Here is an 11,262-nt window from a genome sequence, read left to right on the forward strand (position 1 = left end):
ATGAAGGGAATTGGGTAGAAATGATAGGGGTGGTGGAAGGGGGGTATATGACCTATGAGGGTAGAGGAGGAGGTCATATGTGGAGGTATGCGTGGTGGGGAGGGGGTGGGGGGGGGCGCGGGGTGGGGGGTGGGGCGGGGGGGGGCGGCCAGGTGGGCTTTGGTCTCAGCGACGACGTCAGCGAAATTTGTGCCTTTTTTGCTTCGTCATGCTCAGTGTGGGGTGGGCATGGGGGAAGGCTAGGAGGGGAGGGGGGGAGGGGATGAATGGGAGGTGGGGTGTATGTAGTGTGTATGTGGTGGTTACCTACCATCGTCAAAGGTCTCCTCAAAGTAGATCTTGCCATGGGCAAGCTGGGCCACAATGGCCAGCGCAACGAGAAACAGGCACACAGTCTTCATAGCGACAAGTGGGTGGCGATAGCATTATTTGATGTACCCTTTATCGTTACGTTTGCCTGACTTGGGGGGATTGATTGCCAACCAACGATCTTTTGTTATTGACATTGTTCAATGGCACCTCGTCTCCGCCACCATTGATATTCTCTTGTTGATGTGATTGTCACTTTCTTTGCTCTCTCCCACGATCGAGTGATGCGATGATTATGACTCGTCGACGGCAAGCACACACTTCATTCACAGCGACGTCTCTGACTCGGCATGCGATCAACACTCTCGGTTGCTGGCCTACCGGGCGCTCCGCTGGCTCGACGGCTTGAGAGATTTCCCCCTGCGCTGGCCATCTTTGCCAGCATATCTTGCCGATCGGCACGGTCACCCGCGTGTGCATGAGCGCCGTTCGATGGCTCGCGTACACACGATGTCCAGGTAAGAGGTGCTACGCCCTAGGATTGTTTAAACTCGATTTTCACCTACCTTGATCCTTGTTGCTGCTAGACGAGGGCGGTCTTCGTCGTGCCAATCGAATGGCACCAGCTGTCGGGGTACGCGCGAGCAGATCACACGCAGCCGAGGGATGGGAGCGAGGAATGGGAGGGTGCTGAGGGATGGCAGTCAATGGCAGCAACCGATGGCTGGCGAGAGCGGGAGAGTCGACAGACGCGATCAGGCACAACATCACCACCATCTCCACCACATAGACAGGGAGCGAGGAGGAAGAGATGGAGGGGGCGAGCGTCCACCCACCTCCAGTTCATGACCCACTACTCCACATCAGCCTCAGCCTCGGCCCCAGCGTACCGCTGGACCTTGTACGCCACGTTGCGCCACATACCGGCACCACGGGCCGGCAGCGCCCACTGAGCCTTCCTGCGCACGGGAGGGTAGGGGTGAGTGGACAACGGGTACATGTGGTAGGCACGTGATGGGCATGTGTCGAACAAGAGTGGCGTAGACGGAGCGTGAGCCGGGCCGGGGGCGGGGCGAGGCGGGAGCGGGAGGGGCAGTCGGCTGGCTCGGTCGGCGTATTTTTGGGCGTGGCGGGAGGGGGTACGGGCATGGGGACAGAGGGCGTGATATAATGGTGGTGGGGATGGAGAAAGTGGATACAGGGGTGGAAGAGGGAGTGGTAAAGAGGGTACGCTGTTTGGGAGGGGGTTGGAGGGGGTGGTGTAGGCTGGGGAGAGGGTGGGAAGGGGGAGGGGAGGGGGGGTATGTCGCGCGGGTGGCGGTGGTGGCGATGGCCATCCCCCCCCCCCCTCCCCCCTTCCACCCTTCTGGTGGGGGTGGGGGTGGGCATGGGATTCAACTTACAGCTCATCGGCACGGGCCTTGGTCTTGAGGAGGTAGCCGTTGCGGACAGCACGGCGGTGGTTCGGGTCCTCCATAAAGCTGGCAATAAAGGCAGTGATGAAGGCCATGTTGGGCGGCAGAAGCGGAGAGCAATGTGCCGTCGCTTGGTTGCCGCCCGCAACAGCCGCTCGCTGCGGAGTCGGTCGCCTCGCTGCCAGCCGACAGCCGCTCCTTGCCGCCGCCAGCCTGACCTGGCGTGGGTTTTGGGGGAGGCAAACATGTATATCTACATTATGCGAGTCAATGGCAATAATGGGGAGGCAAGGTCGGACGGCCAGATGTGATCATCACAACTAACAGCCACCATCGACAACCACAGGAACTATTCATACGGGCATCACTTGGGCCCATCCACGGGCAACAAGATCATAGCCACGTTGCGGAACTTAAAGTCGGCGAGGAGGTGCGAGGCTTGTGGCCGGAGCCGCGGGTTGTCGGCCCAGCAGGCGGCGATCATGTCACGGACGGCCAGCGGGAAGATGTCGACGAGCGCCGGGCGGGTGCCCATCAGGATGGCGTGCCCGACCTCGAGAGCATTGATGCCGGAAAACGCGGTCTGGCCCGTGACGAGCTCGTAGAGGAGCGTGCCAAAGACAAACATGTCCGACTCGGGCGACGCCGCCGAGCCGCGTAGTTCGTCCGGCGACATGTACGCCACCGAGGGAACGACCGTCATGGTGCCCATGCTCGACTTGATGCCGCCGAGGCCAAAGTCGGTGACCGACGCGCCGCAGACCACGCTGCCGCTGTCGTCAACGCGGAGGAAGATGTTTGACGGCCGAAGCGAGCCGTGCGCCATACCGCGCTCGTGCAGCTCGACGAGCGCCTGGAGGACGTCGACGATCACGGTGTGGGCCCCGTCCTTGTCGAGCCGGATCGGCGCGCCTGCTGCAGTCTTGGGCGTGTGGAGCTCCCTGCGCAACGGCTTGCGTCCGATCTTTGTTGTCGCCACGCGCTCGACCGTTGCCAGTGAGCCGTCCTGAAAGTGCGGGCCGATGAGGCCGATGTATGGCGCATCAAAGCAGACGTGGATGAGCGGCGCAAGGACCGACGAGCACGCCGCTACTGTTGTCGCTGCCGCGCTATCGCGCGCAAACCGCACCAGGCTCTCCAAGTCCATGGCCTGCCGCAGTAGGACCTTGACTACGACAGCCGCTCCGTCGAGTTCGGCTTCGACTACCTGCGAGCACGAGCCGCGCACAGACGGGCCTTCCTGCAGCACAAGCTCCCGCATCAGCTTCCGCTCGCAGATCCACTTTTCGCCGCGGACGCCGAGCACAGGCGCCAGCCGCGGCGAGACGTGAGCAGACGCCGACGATCCGCTCATCGGCAGTGCAGAGAGCGGCAGCGCCAGAGCCCTGCTTTGGGTTCGCGGCAGTCGTGCGCTAGACTTTGTCCCCGGCGGACATGGTTTCGATGAAGACGACGGCGATGATGATGATGATGATGATGATGAGGAGGATGATGAGGGTGATGATGATGACGACGATGATGAGGATGACGATAAAGAGCGTCGTGATGATGAAGATGATGTCGTCGGCGGCGGCGGCGGCGTCGACGATGACGCCAACGCCGTCGAGTCCAAGCGCAAGTTGGACGAGCCACTATGCACCCTCTCGTCGTGCTTTGTCGCCGATGTCGATGCCGTGCCGTGCGCTGACGGCGAGTCCGGGTGCGAGCTGCTCGATTCCCCGTGGCACGTAGTCGCGGCCTCTGCTCGCGGCCTGCGCACCCGCCGGATCTTGGTCTCCCTGCGCTTCCGCGAGGGCGATCCCAGGCTGCGCTGTGCCCTTGATCCGCCAGTGTCCGATCGTCTCTTCTTGGCCTTACCCTTGGCCTTACCCTTGACCTTGGCCTTGCCCTTACCTTTGCCCTTACCTTTGGCCTTGGCTTTGCCCTCGACCTTGCGATTGGCCTTGGCCTTGGCCTTGGCTTTTCTCCTACCCTTGGCCTTGGCTTTGGCCTTGCCCTTGGCCTTGCTCCTACCCTTGGCCTTGGACTTGGACCCAGCCCTGCCCTCCAGCTGGACCTTGTGATCGCCGCGGCCATCACCGCTTGCGCCCTGGTGACAGCTCTCCGACGACGTCATCTCGTCCTCCTCCTGTTCGGTGACGACGTCGAGCCTAGTGTCAGTCACAATGGTCCCGGCAGGGACTGACGCCGATGAGCTGTCCATGAGCGACGTGTCCGCCTCCCGCGACACAGAAAGCTCTGCGTCGATGGTCTGACGCAGAGGGTTGTGGCGATGTGACTTGCTCCGCTTGCCCCGCATGCTCCGCGACAGTATGCTGGGCTCCGAGTCTGGTCGCAGCAAGTCGCTGGTGCGCATACCAGCTCCGCCGATCGTGCCAGGGCTCAACGATGGCGGCTGGAGCGAGGCCGACGCCGGTGGGAGGCCTGGGCTCGGCGGGAGTGCCGCCAGCCCTTGGCCACTGCCACCGCGAACAATACGGGTGGCGCCCCTAGACTTTGGCCTCGAAGTCGACTTGGCCATCGACTTGGACCTGGACTTGGATATCGAGACCGAGACCGAGTTTGCGCCTGCACCGGATCTGCGGGCTGGGTTGCCCGCGCGGCGCGGGATGCTGCCCTGGGCGTCTGGCGATGAGGTGAGTCGACTGGCAGAGGCATAGATGCCGGTGCCACGGCCAAAGTCGAGGGTGGAGGTGCGGGCCGATGGTAGTTGGAGCGACTTTGCGGCCAGGGAGAGCTCAGCCACCTTGGCAAAGTCCGTCGTCCGCATGATGCGGTAGATGTCCTTGCTCTCGGACGCCTCGTGGACAATGGTGAACGGCGGCGGGACGCCGCGAGCGGCGAGCTCGGCGCCGAGCCCGGCCTCGACAAAGAAGCCCGAGGAGACCGGCGCCGAGGCCCAGAGCGACGACGGGCGGTTTTCAGCATAGTCGGAGACGTCCAGACCACAGTAGGCAAGGCCAAACACGGAGGCCCACGTTGTGCGGAGTTTCTCGATGACTTCGCCTCCGGCTTCGCTTGTGCCGTACAGCGACGGGCCGTGGGTGATCATGCCCGAGGCGGCGACAACGGCGACGGGCCCGACGACGCGCTCGATATCCTCGAGGGCACGGGCAAGGGGCAGAAGCTGCGATGATTTGGCAAAAGCGACCGTGACGGCGCCGAGCATGGCGCGAAAGATGTGCGCGCCGGTAGCGACGAGCGAGGTATTCACGACTTGGTGGAAGGAAGAGATGAGCTCGGCGGTTGCCTCGTGGTCCTTGAGTAGGTGGCCAGCGATGCCCGGGATGGCGAGGTGGACGGCGACAACAAGGCCGGATGGGTGTGTCGGCGCTTTGGGATACATGACGTCAGCGAGCGAGTACGTCGACTCGAGGAGCTCCGAGGTGGCGTGGAGTGAGAGTCGCTCGCTCGGCTCGTTGGACCAGAGGCAGGGAACGAGGTGAACAATTGGCTCAAAGACCGAGGAGACGCAAGTGAGATCTGGCCGACGGCCGTCGATGACCTCGAGAGCGACCGAGAGCGGGTTCTCGCCCGGATACAAATCGGAGCGAGTGGCCATTTCCCAGAGCGTGATGGCAAAGGCATAGGTGTCCGAGGCCTCAGACATGGCGGACGCACCGCCGATGAGGACCTCGGGTGCGGCCCAGAAGAGGGTGCCAACCTCGAAGCGGATGCCGTCTGCGGTGGCTGCGCCCGACATGAGAGAGCGGTTGGCAGAGATGTGGGTGGTGGTGGCGGGAGGCGCGCCGGTCGCCGGGGCGACGGTGCTGGCGCGATGGCGAAAGGAGCGTGAGTGCGACGAGACGAACCGTGTCGGTGGGCGTGTGGCCGAGGCGGCGGCGACGGCAACCAGGCCCGAGTCGGCCTTGATGGACGACATGCCAAAGTCGGCGATCTTGGGCGACCACGAGGAGTCAAAGAGAACGTTGAGCGACTTGACGTCGCCGTGGACAACGCCTGCGGCTGCGAGAAACTCGAGGCCCTGGGCCACGTTGTGGGCCCACTTGAAGATGATTGACGGGTCGAGGACGAGATTCGGCTTGTGCAGAACGTCGTAGAGCGAGCCGTGGTCCATAAACTCGGTGACAATGGCGGGCGGATCGAGGATGACGCCCATAAAGATGAGGACGTTGGGGTGGCGGAGGCGGAGGAGCGTCGAGGCCTCGTCTACAAACTGGCGCAAGCGTTTGGGCGTGAGTGTGGCCTGGCGTGTTCGCTTGACGGCAACGTCTGTGGCGCGCCAGCGCCCGCGGTACACGGTGCCGTACGAGCCCTCGCCGACGCAGACCGAGAGGACAACGCTAGAGGCGGGGATGACGAGCTTGTCGTCCGAGCCGAGGCGGTAGACAATGGAGCGGCGCTTGTGGAGGACGTAGGCGATGATGGCGATGGCGGCGACGGTGAGGGCGACGAGCGAGAGGACGATGCCGAGGATGAGCGCGAGCGAGTTGGCCGGCTTCTCGCTGGCGAGCTGGATCGAGTAGACGCCGGTGACCAGCGACGACGGCTTGAGGCCACTGGCTTGCGCAAACGCCTTGAGGTGGTATGTCCCGGTGGTGCCGAGCGAGATCGGGCCCGAGTAAACGGTCGACGCGGTGGTGGGCACCTCGTCGGCAAAAAGGGTAAAGTAGATGACAGCGTCGGGCATGGGCGAGACTAGGGTAACCACGATGGCGGTGGTGTACGTGCCCGAGGCAATATTAGTGGTCGGCGGGAGGGTCTGGAGGTGGACCAGGCGCTGGCGGTCGATCTCAAAAGACTCGAGATTGTCGACGACGGCAGCGTTCGCGGCGGCGGGAGTGGGCGCAAGGAGCATTTCCGAGATGGCCGATGACCAGCGGAGGCCGAGGCGCGCCACGCCAAAGCCGACAAAGGTGTTGAGGCGAAAGACCTTGGACGAGGTCGCCTGCTTTGCAGCGAGCGAGTCGCCGACGAGGTACTGCAGCGACTTGCGAATCGGATACGCGTCGCCAAGCTTGCCAAGGAGTTCGGCCTGGACGTCGCGGCAGCCGGCATAGCGGAGATACTCGAGCGCTTCGTTCTTGTAGGCTGAGCTTTGTGGGATGCCGAGGTTGACGAGGAGGCCGATGGTGGCGTCGGTTGGCTCACCAACAGGCCGCGAGCCGCGGAGGCCGTCGTATGTCGGCCAGTAAAAGGTGACAATGTCGGAGGCGTTGAGCCCACGCTCGACGGCAAAGAACCGGGTCGACTCCATGCCGCACCCGATGACGACGTCGTCGGACGCCAGATCGGCAACCAGGTAGTGGTTCGGAGGCTCAAATGCGCGGTTCGGCTCGATGTAGCCGAGCTCGAGCAGATTGAGGACTTCGGCGAGCGTGTTGTTGACCCGCGGGTCGGTGAACGAAATGTTGCCCTCAAAGAAGTCGACGTAGGCCGAGTTGCCGTGCATGGTGATGAAGAGAAAATCAAAGAGAACGGTGGGTGGAACAAACGGCAGCTCCTGGGCGGCGAGGCAAGTTCTGCCTGTAGCCTTGACGGCGGCGCAGAGGCGCTTGAGCTCGGAAAAGGTTGTCGGGGCGGCGAGGCCAAGCTCATCCTCGACCACGCGGCGGTTGTACATGCAGAGCTCGGCGTCGCCGAGAATGGGGATGCCGTAGTAGGCACCATCGTCGCCCATCGACGCGGTCTTGGCAATGTCCAGTGCATCGTCTTCAAAGCCGAGCTCGTGCCAGACGTGCGTCACGTTGACAAAGTTGTCAACGTTGCGGAGCTTGGCGCCCTGTGCGGCAAAGAAGAGCGGAATGAGATCGGGGCCGACAAGCGAGTTGAGCCAAGGCGAGTAGACTTGACGATCCCCTGAAAAAGTAGCCAACATAGGATTAATGGTAAACGTTGCATTTGCCCGACCATTAAAAGCCTGAATCAGCGCATGCTCGCCCACACCACCTTTCATGGGCAGAGGAAACCAATAATGGTATCTCAACTGCGGCACCAATCCCAAGTAGCCATCATCGAGCGCCTTGCCCACAGCACCGGGTGCCACACCTTGTACTTGCTCTGCTGCCACCATCCATGCTGCTGCTGCTGCTGATGATGATGATGATGATGATGATGATGATGATGATGATGATGATGATGTGGGGGGGAGAGGGTTGGCGAGGATGATCATGATGGTGATCATGATCATGATCATGATCACACGCGCCCGGGTGATCAAACTTGATCCACCACCCACCAACATTGGTGGCGGAACAAGGGGTGGATTCCGGGGTGGTGGGGGGGTTGGGGGGAGGGTGGAGGGTGGGGGGTGGTGGGGGGGATAGGGGGGTAGGTGGGGGGTCTGGAGAAAAGTGGTCGGCGTGAGTGGTGGGGAATGGGGGTAGCGGGTGGTGGGAATGGGGGAAGTGAGGTCGGCCGAGTGGATAGTGGGTGAGCGGACCGAGGGGCGGTGGGAAGGGTAGGGGAAGGAAGGTTAAGTGGCGGGTGGTCGAAAATTAGGAGTGGAGATGGGTTGACGGTGACAGGGTGGAGGTGGGGCCGGGTGGGGTTGGGGAAAGGAGAAGGAGAGGGGAAAGGGAAGGGCCATGTAAAGGGGTATGAATGCAAGTGTGGGTGTGGGTGTTGGTGTGGGTGGTGTGTGGTGTGGCTGGTGGGGATGGTGGGGATGGGAGAGTAATTGAGGGCAAGGTGGAAAATAGTTTAGTCTACGGATGCTTCACCGGGACAACGTGACTCGCCAGCGGAACGGCTGAACGGCTTCCGGGCAACCAACCGACTCTGCTCGCGTTGCGGCGCGGTGCGGCGAGGAGCGGGTGGGAAGGATGCCTGGCCGAGGCCAACAGCGGCAGCGGCAGGGCGAGCAGCACGTGACTGCGGGAAGAAGAGGCAGGCGCAGGGTGTGGCAATGTCTGGCGGAGGTCTGGTGTGGACACAGGGCGCATACAGCGACCTCCGGCGGAGCTTCAATCTTGTCCGCGAGGCCAAGAGCGAGACCATCGGCCTCTCGGAGCTCTCCGAGCTGGCAGCGGCCTTTGGCGCGAGCGTGAGTCCGACCGATGTGGCGCTGCTTCGGCGAGCTCTGGCGAGTGGTGGAAGCGGGGCTGGTGATGGCGATGGTGAAGGTGATGGCGATGGTGATGGCGATGGCGATGGCGATGGTGCGGGAAGGCGTGTCGGCGAGGGAGATCGTGCCGGGCCCGGGGCTGGAGCTGGGGGTGGGGACGGTGGCGATGTGGCGAGGATGGTGGCCAAGGCGTCGGTGGCAGGGGCGGCGGGAGGGATGGGGGCTGGGGCTGGGGCTGTGAAATCGTCTGACTCGCTGGCGCACATGAGCTCGAGCACGGCGAGCTCGGGACTGTCCGGAGCGAGCCGAGGCGGTGGGCGAGCGGCGACGGAGATGGGAGCGTGTGGGACGAGGACACGGGTGGGATGCGGATTAGCTGGCCGATTTCTTGGCGTTTATGCAGGGCAAGGCGATGGCCAACAGCGCGGCGGACGAGCTCGACTCGGCGTTTGCGGTCTTCTCCAAGGCTGCGAGCGGGGATGCAGGCGGGGCGGCGGCGCTGGGTCCGTTTGCCGGCGATGGTTCGCGGAGCGAGGTCGTGGATCTTGCGCAGATGGAGTCGGTGTTGACGCGCCTGGGCGGAGCGCGGCAGCTAAGACGCGACGAGGTTAGCGACTTTGCGGCAGCAGCGCGGGCGTGCGGCGGCGAGCTCTTCTCATACCGCAACATGGTGACGCTGATGATGACCGGCGTGCTCTCGCGCGAGCACGTGCGCCGGGAAACCAGCCAGAGACATGGTGATGAAGACGAGGCTGGGGGCGCGGGGCCCGAGGCTGGCGACGCGGTCGACGGCAGCGGCACCAGTCCACGCCCGGGCGATCGGCTACGGCGGGGCGGAAGCCGGCGCGTAATGAGCATGCCCGGGCGCGGAGGCGGGCGAGTGCGGCCGGGTAGCGGGCTGACGCCGCGCCCGCCGTCTGCCCGCGGCCGTGGCCGCGGCCGGAGCGCTCGCGGTCGGGGCAGCCGAGGTGGCAGCAGGCCGGGCTCGCGCAGCTCGCCGGCCACCGTCCAGCGAGTCTACTCGGGCCCGATCACGCGCTAGCAAGCGCGCGCGAGTGGCAGACTCGGGAGTGTGCTGTTAATACAGGGAGGGGGGCGCTAGAGTGGCGGGAGCGGGCCAAAGCGGGCGGCGGCGCGAGCAGAGATGCCGAGCGCGGGGTTGATGGGCTCGAGGCCTTCGTAGCCGAGCAGTGAGAGGCCGCAGAGGCCGAGGTGAGTGTGGAGTGGGTCCGGATGGTGGTCGGGCCACTTGGCGAGGCCGCCGATGGACTGCTGGGTGGAGAGATTGTACGAGGTGTTTGAGTCGATGTCGACAAAGTCGTAGGCGTCGAGGAGGGCGAGGGCGGCACCGACCCAGTACGAGTAGCATGTGTCGGTCTTCTTGTTTGGGCGGCCCTGGAAGCCAAACTGCTGGCGGGCAACAAGCCACTCGATGAGGCGGGCGGTGCGGGCGTCGCCAAGGGCGCCGAGCCGGCCGAGGAGGCGGAGGGTGCCGACAGCGCAAAAGGTCGAACCGGCGTGCGACTCCTGGCCGGGGCCTTGGGCGATGCCGCCGTCAAAGGCGATCGAGGCGAGGATGTAGCCAACGGCAGCGTCGGCGTCAATCGCCGACGTGTCGCCAAGCATAAAGGCGACTGCAGTGGCGGTGTAGAGGAAGCGCATGTCCGACTCGGACGGGTGTGCCAGCGGCGAGAAGGCGCCCGATGGCAGCTGCAGCTTGCGGAGCGCATCCAAAATAGCAGCCTTGTCGACCCGCTCAAGTCCATCGTCGCAAACCGCCAGCGTGCACAGCGCCGCGTAGGTGAAGGCAAGATGTCCGTAGTCGTACGCCAGGGCGCACTCGCATCCCTCATCCGACGTGACTTCCGGGTAGCGGGCGCCGACAAACGAGCCACCACGGAAACCGGCGCGACGAGCCAGATGCGGGTGATTGACGTTGTCCTCATCCACGAGATGACCATGACCATGACCATGACCACCATGACCACCATGACCACCATGACCACTCTCACCACCACACTCATCATCATGACCATCTCGGCTGGCATGAAGCAGATGATCCGGAATGAGCTGCTGTGCGTAGACCCAGTCAATGATCTCCTCCTTCTCCACCACATCCATCCCTCCCAGTACATCCAGTCCGGCCGTGGAGAAAAAGGCAAGTGTCATCCGATTCTGGTCGAGCGAGACGTAGTCGCCCGGAAGGACAAGGAGGCCACGATGGAGAAACCTGAAGGGGGGGAGGGGGTGAGTTGCCATGCGGGGTAGGGGGTGGGGAGGGGGGGTGGGGTGGGGTGGGGGGGGGGTGGTGGGGGAGGGGGGGTAGGCTTACTTGATGTGCCGGTCACGGAGGAAGGCGGTCATGGTTGGTGGGGTGTGGGGGTGAGTGGCGTGGCTGTGGCTGAGGGTTTGGTGGTGGTCGTGGTGGTGGTGGTCGTCGTCGTCGTCCTGTCACCTGCTGTGGGTGGGCAAGTGGGCGGGTGGTGGTTTGGTCGCCCCCCCCCCCCCCCT

At 63.8% G+C, this 11,262-nt stretch overlaps 4 protein-coding genes across 4 annotated transcripts; 1 reads left to right on the plus strand and 3 right to left on the minus strand.

The window, feature by feature from the left end:
* Window positions 1-1,162: 1,162 nt before the first annotated feature.
* On the minus strand, window positions 1,163-1,819 carry AMSG_10705 (uncharacterized protein; the record flags this gene model as incomplete). The annotated part of the gene is made up of 2 exons (XM_013897835.1): window positions 1,163-1,268; window positions 1,713-1,819. 2 exons carry the CDS (start codon window positions 1,817-1,819, stop codon window positions 1,163-1,165), a joined length of 213 nt encoding a protein of 70 aa, XP_013753289.1.
* A 141-nt stretch (window positions 1,820-1,960) lies between these two features.
* AMSG_10706 (TKL protein kinase) lies at window positions 1,961-7,708 on the minus strand. The gene is made up of 2 exons (XM_013897836.1): window positions 3,311-7,708; window positions 1,961-3,109 (listed from the first exon to the last, which is right to left on the minus strand). Exons 1-2 carry the CDS (start codon window positions 7,639-7,641, stop codon window positions 2,089-2,091), a joined length of 5,352 nt encoding a protein of 1,783 aa, XP_013753290.1. The 5' UTR covers window positions 7,642-7,708; the 3' UTR covers window positions 1,961-2,088.
* An 884-nt stretch (window positions 7,709-8,592) lies between these two features.
* Window positions 8,593-9,602, plus strand: AMSG_10707 (uncharacterized protein; the record flags this gene model as incomplete). The annotated part of the gene is made up of 3 exons (XM_013897837.1): window positions 8,593-8,745; window positions 9,128-9,488; window positions 9,556-9,602. The coding sequence occupies 3 exons, from the start codon at window positions 8,593-8,595 to the stop codon at window positions 9,600-9,602; spliced, it is 561 nt and encodes a 186-aa protein (XP_013753291.1).
* Window positions 9,603-9,849: 247 nt separating this feature from the next.
* AMSG_10708 (geranylgeranyltransferase type I) lies at window positions 9,850-11,137 on the minus strand (the record flags this gene model as incomplete). Its single annotated transcript, XM_013897838.1, has 2 exons — window positions 11,084-11,137; window positions 9,850-10,981 (listed from the first exon to the last, which is right to left on the minus strand). The coding sequence occupies exons 1-2, from the start codon at window positions 11,113-11,115 to the stop codon at window positions 9,850-9,852; spliced, it is 1,164 nt and encodes a 387-aa protein (XP_013753292.1). The 5' UTR covers window positions 11,116-11,137.
* Window positions 11,138-11,262: the final 125 nt, after the last annotated feature.

Source organism: Thecamonas trahens (assembly GCF_000142905.1).
Source record: "Thecamonas trahens ATCC 50062 unplaced genomic scaffold supercont1.63, whole genome shotgun sequence".
NCBI classification, from domain to species: Eukaryota; order Apusomonadida; family Apusomonadidae; genus Thecamonas; species Thecamonas trahens.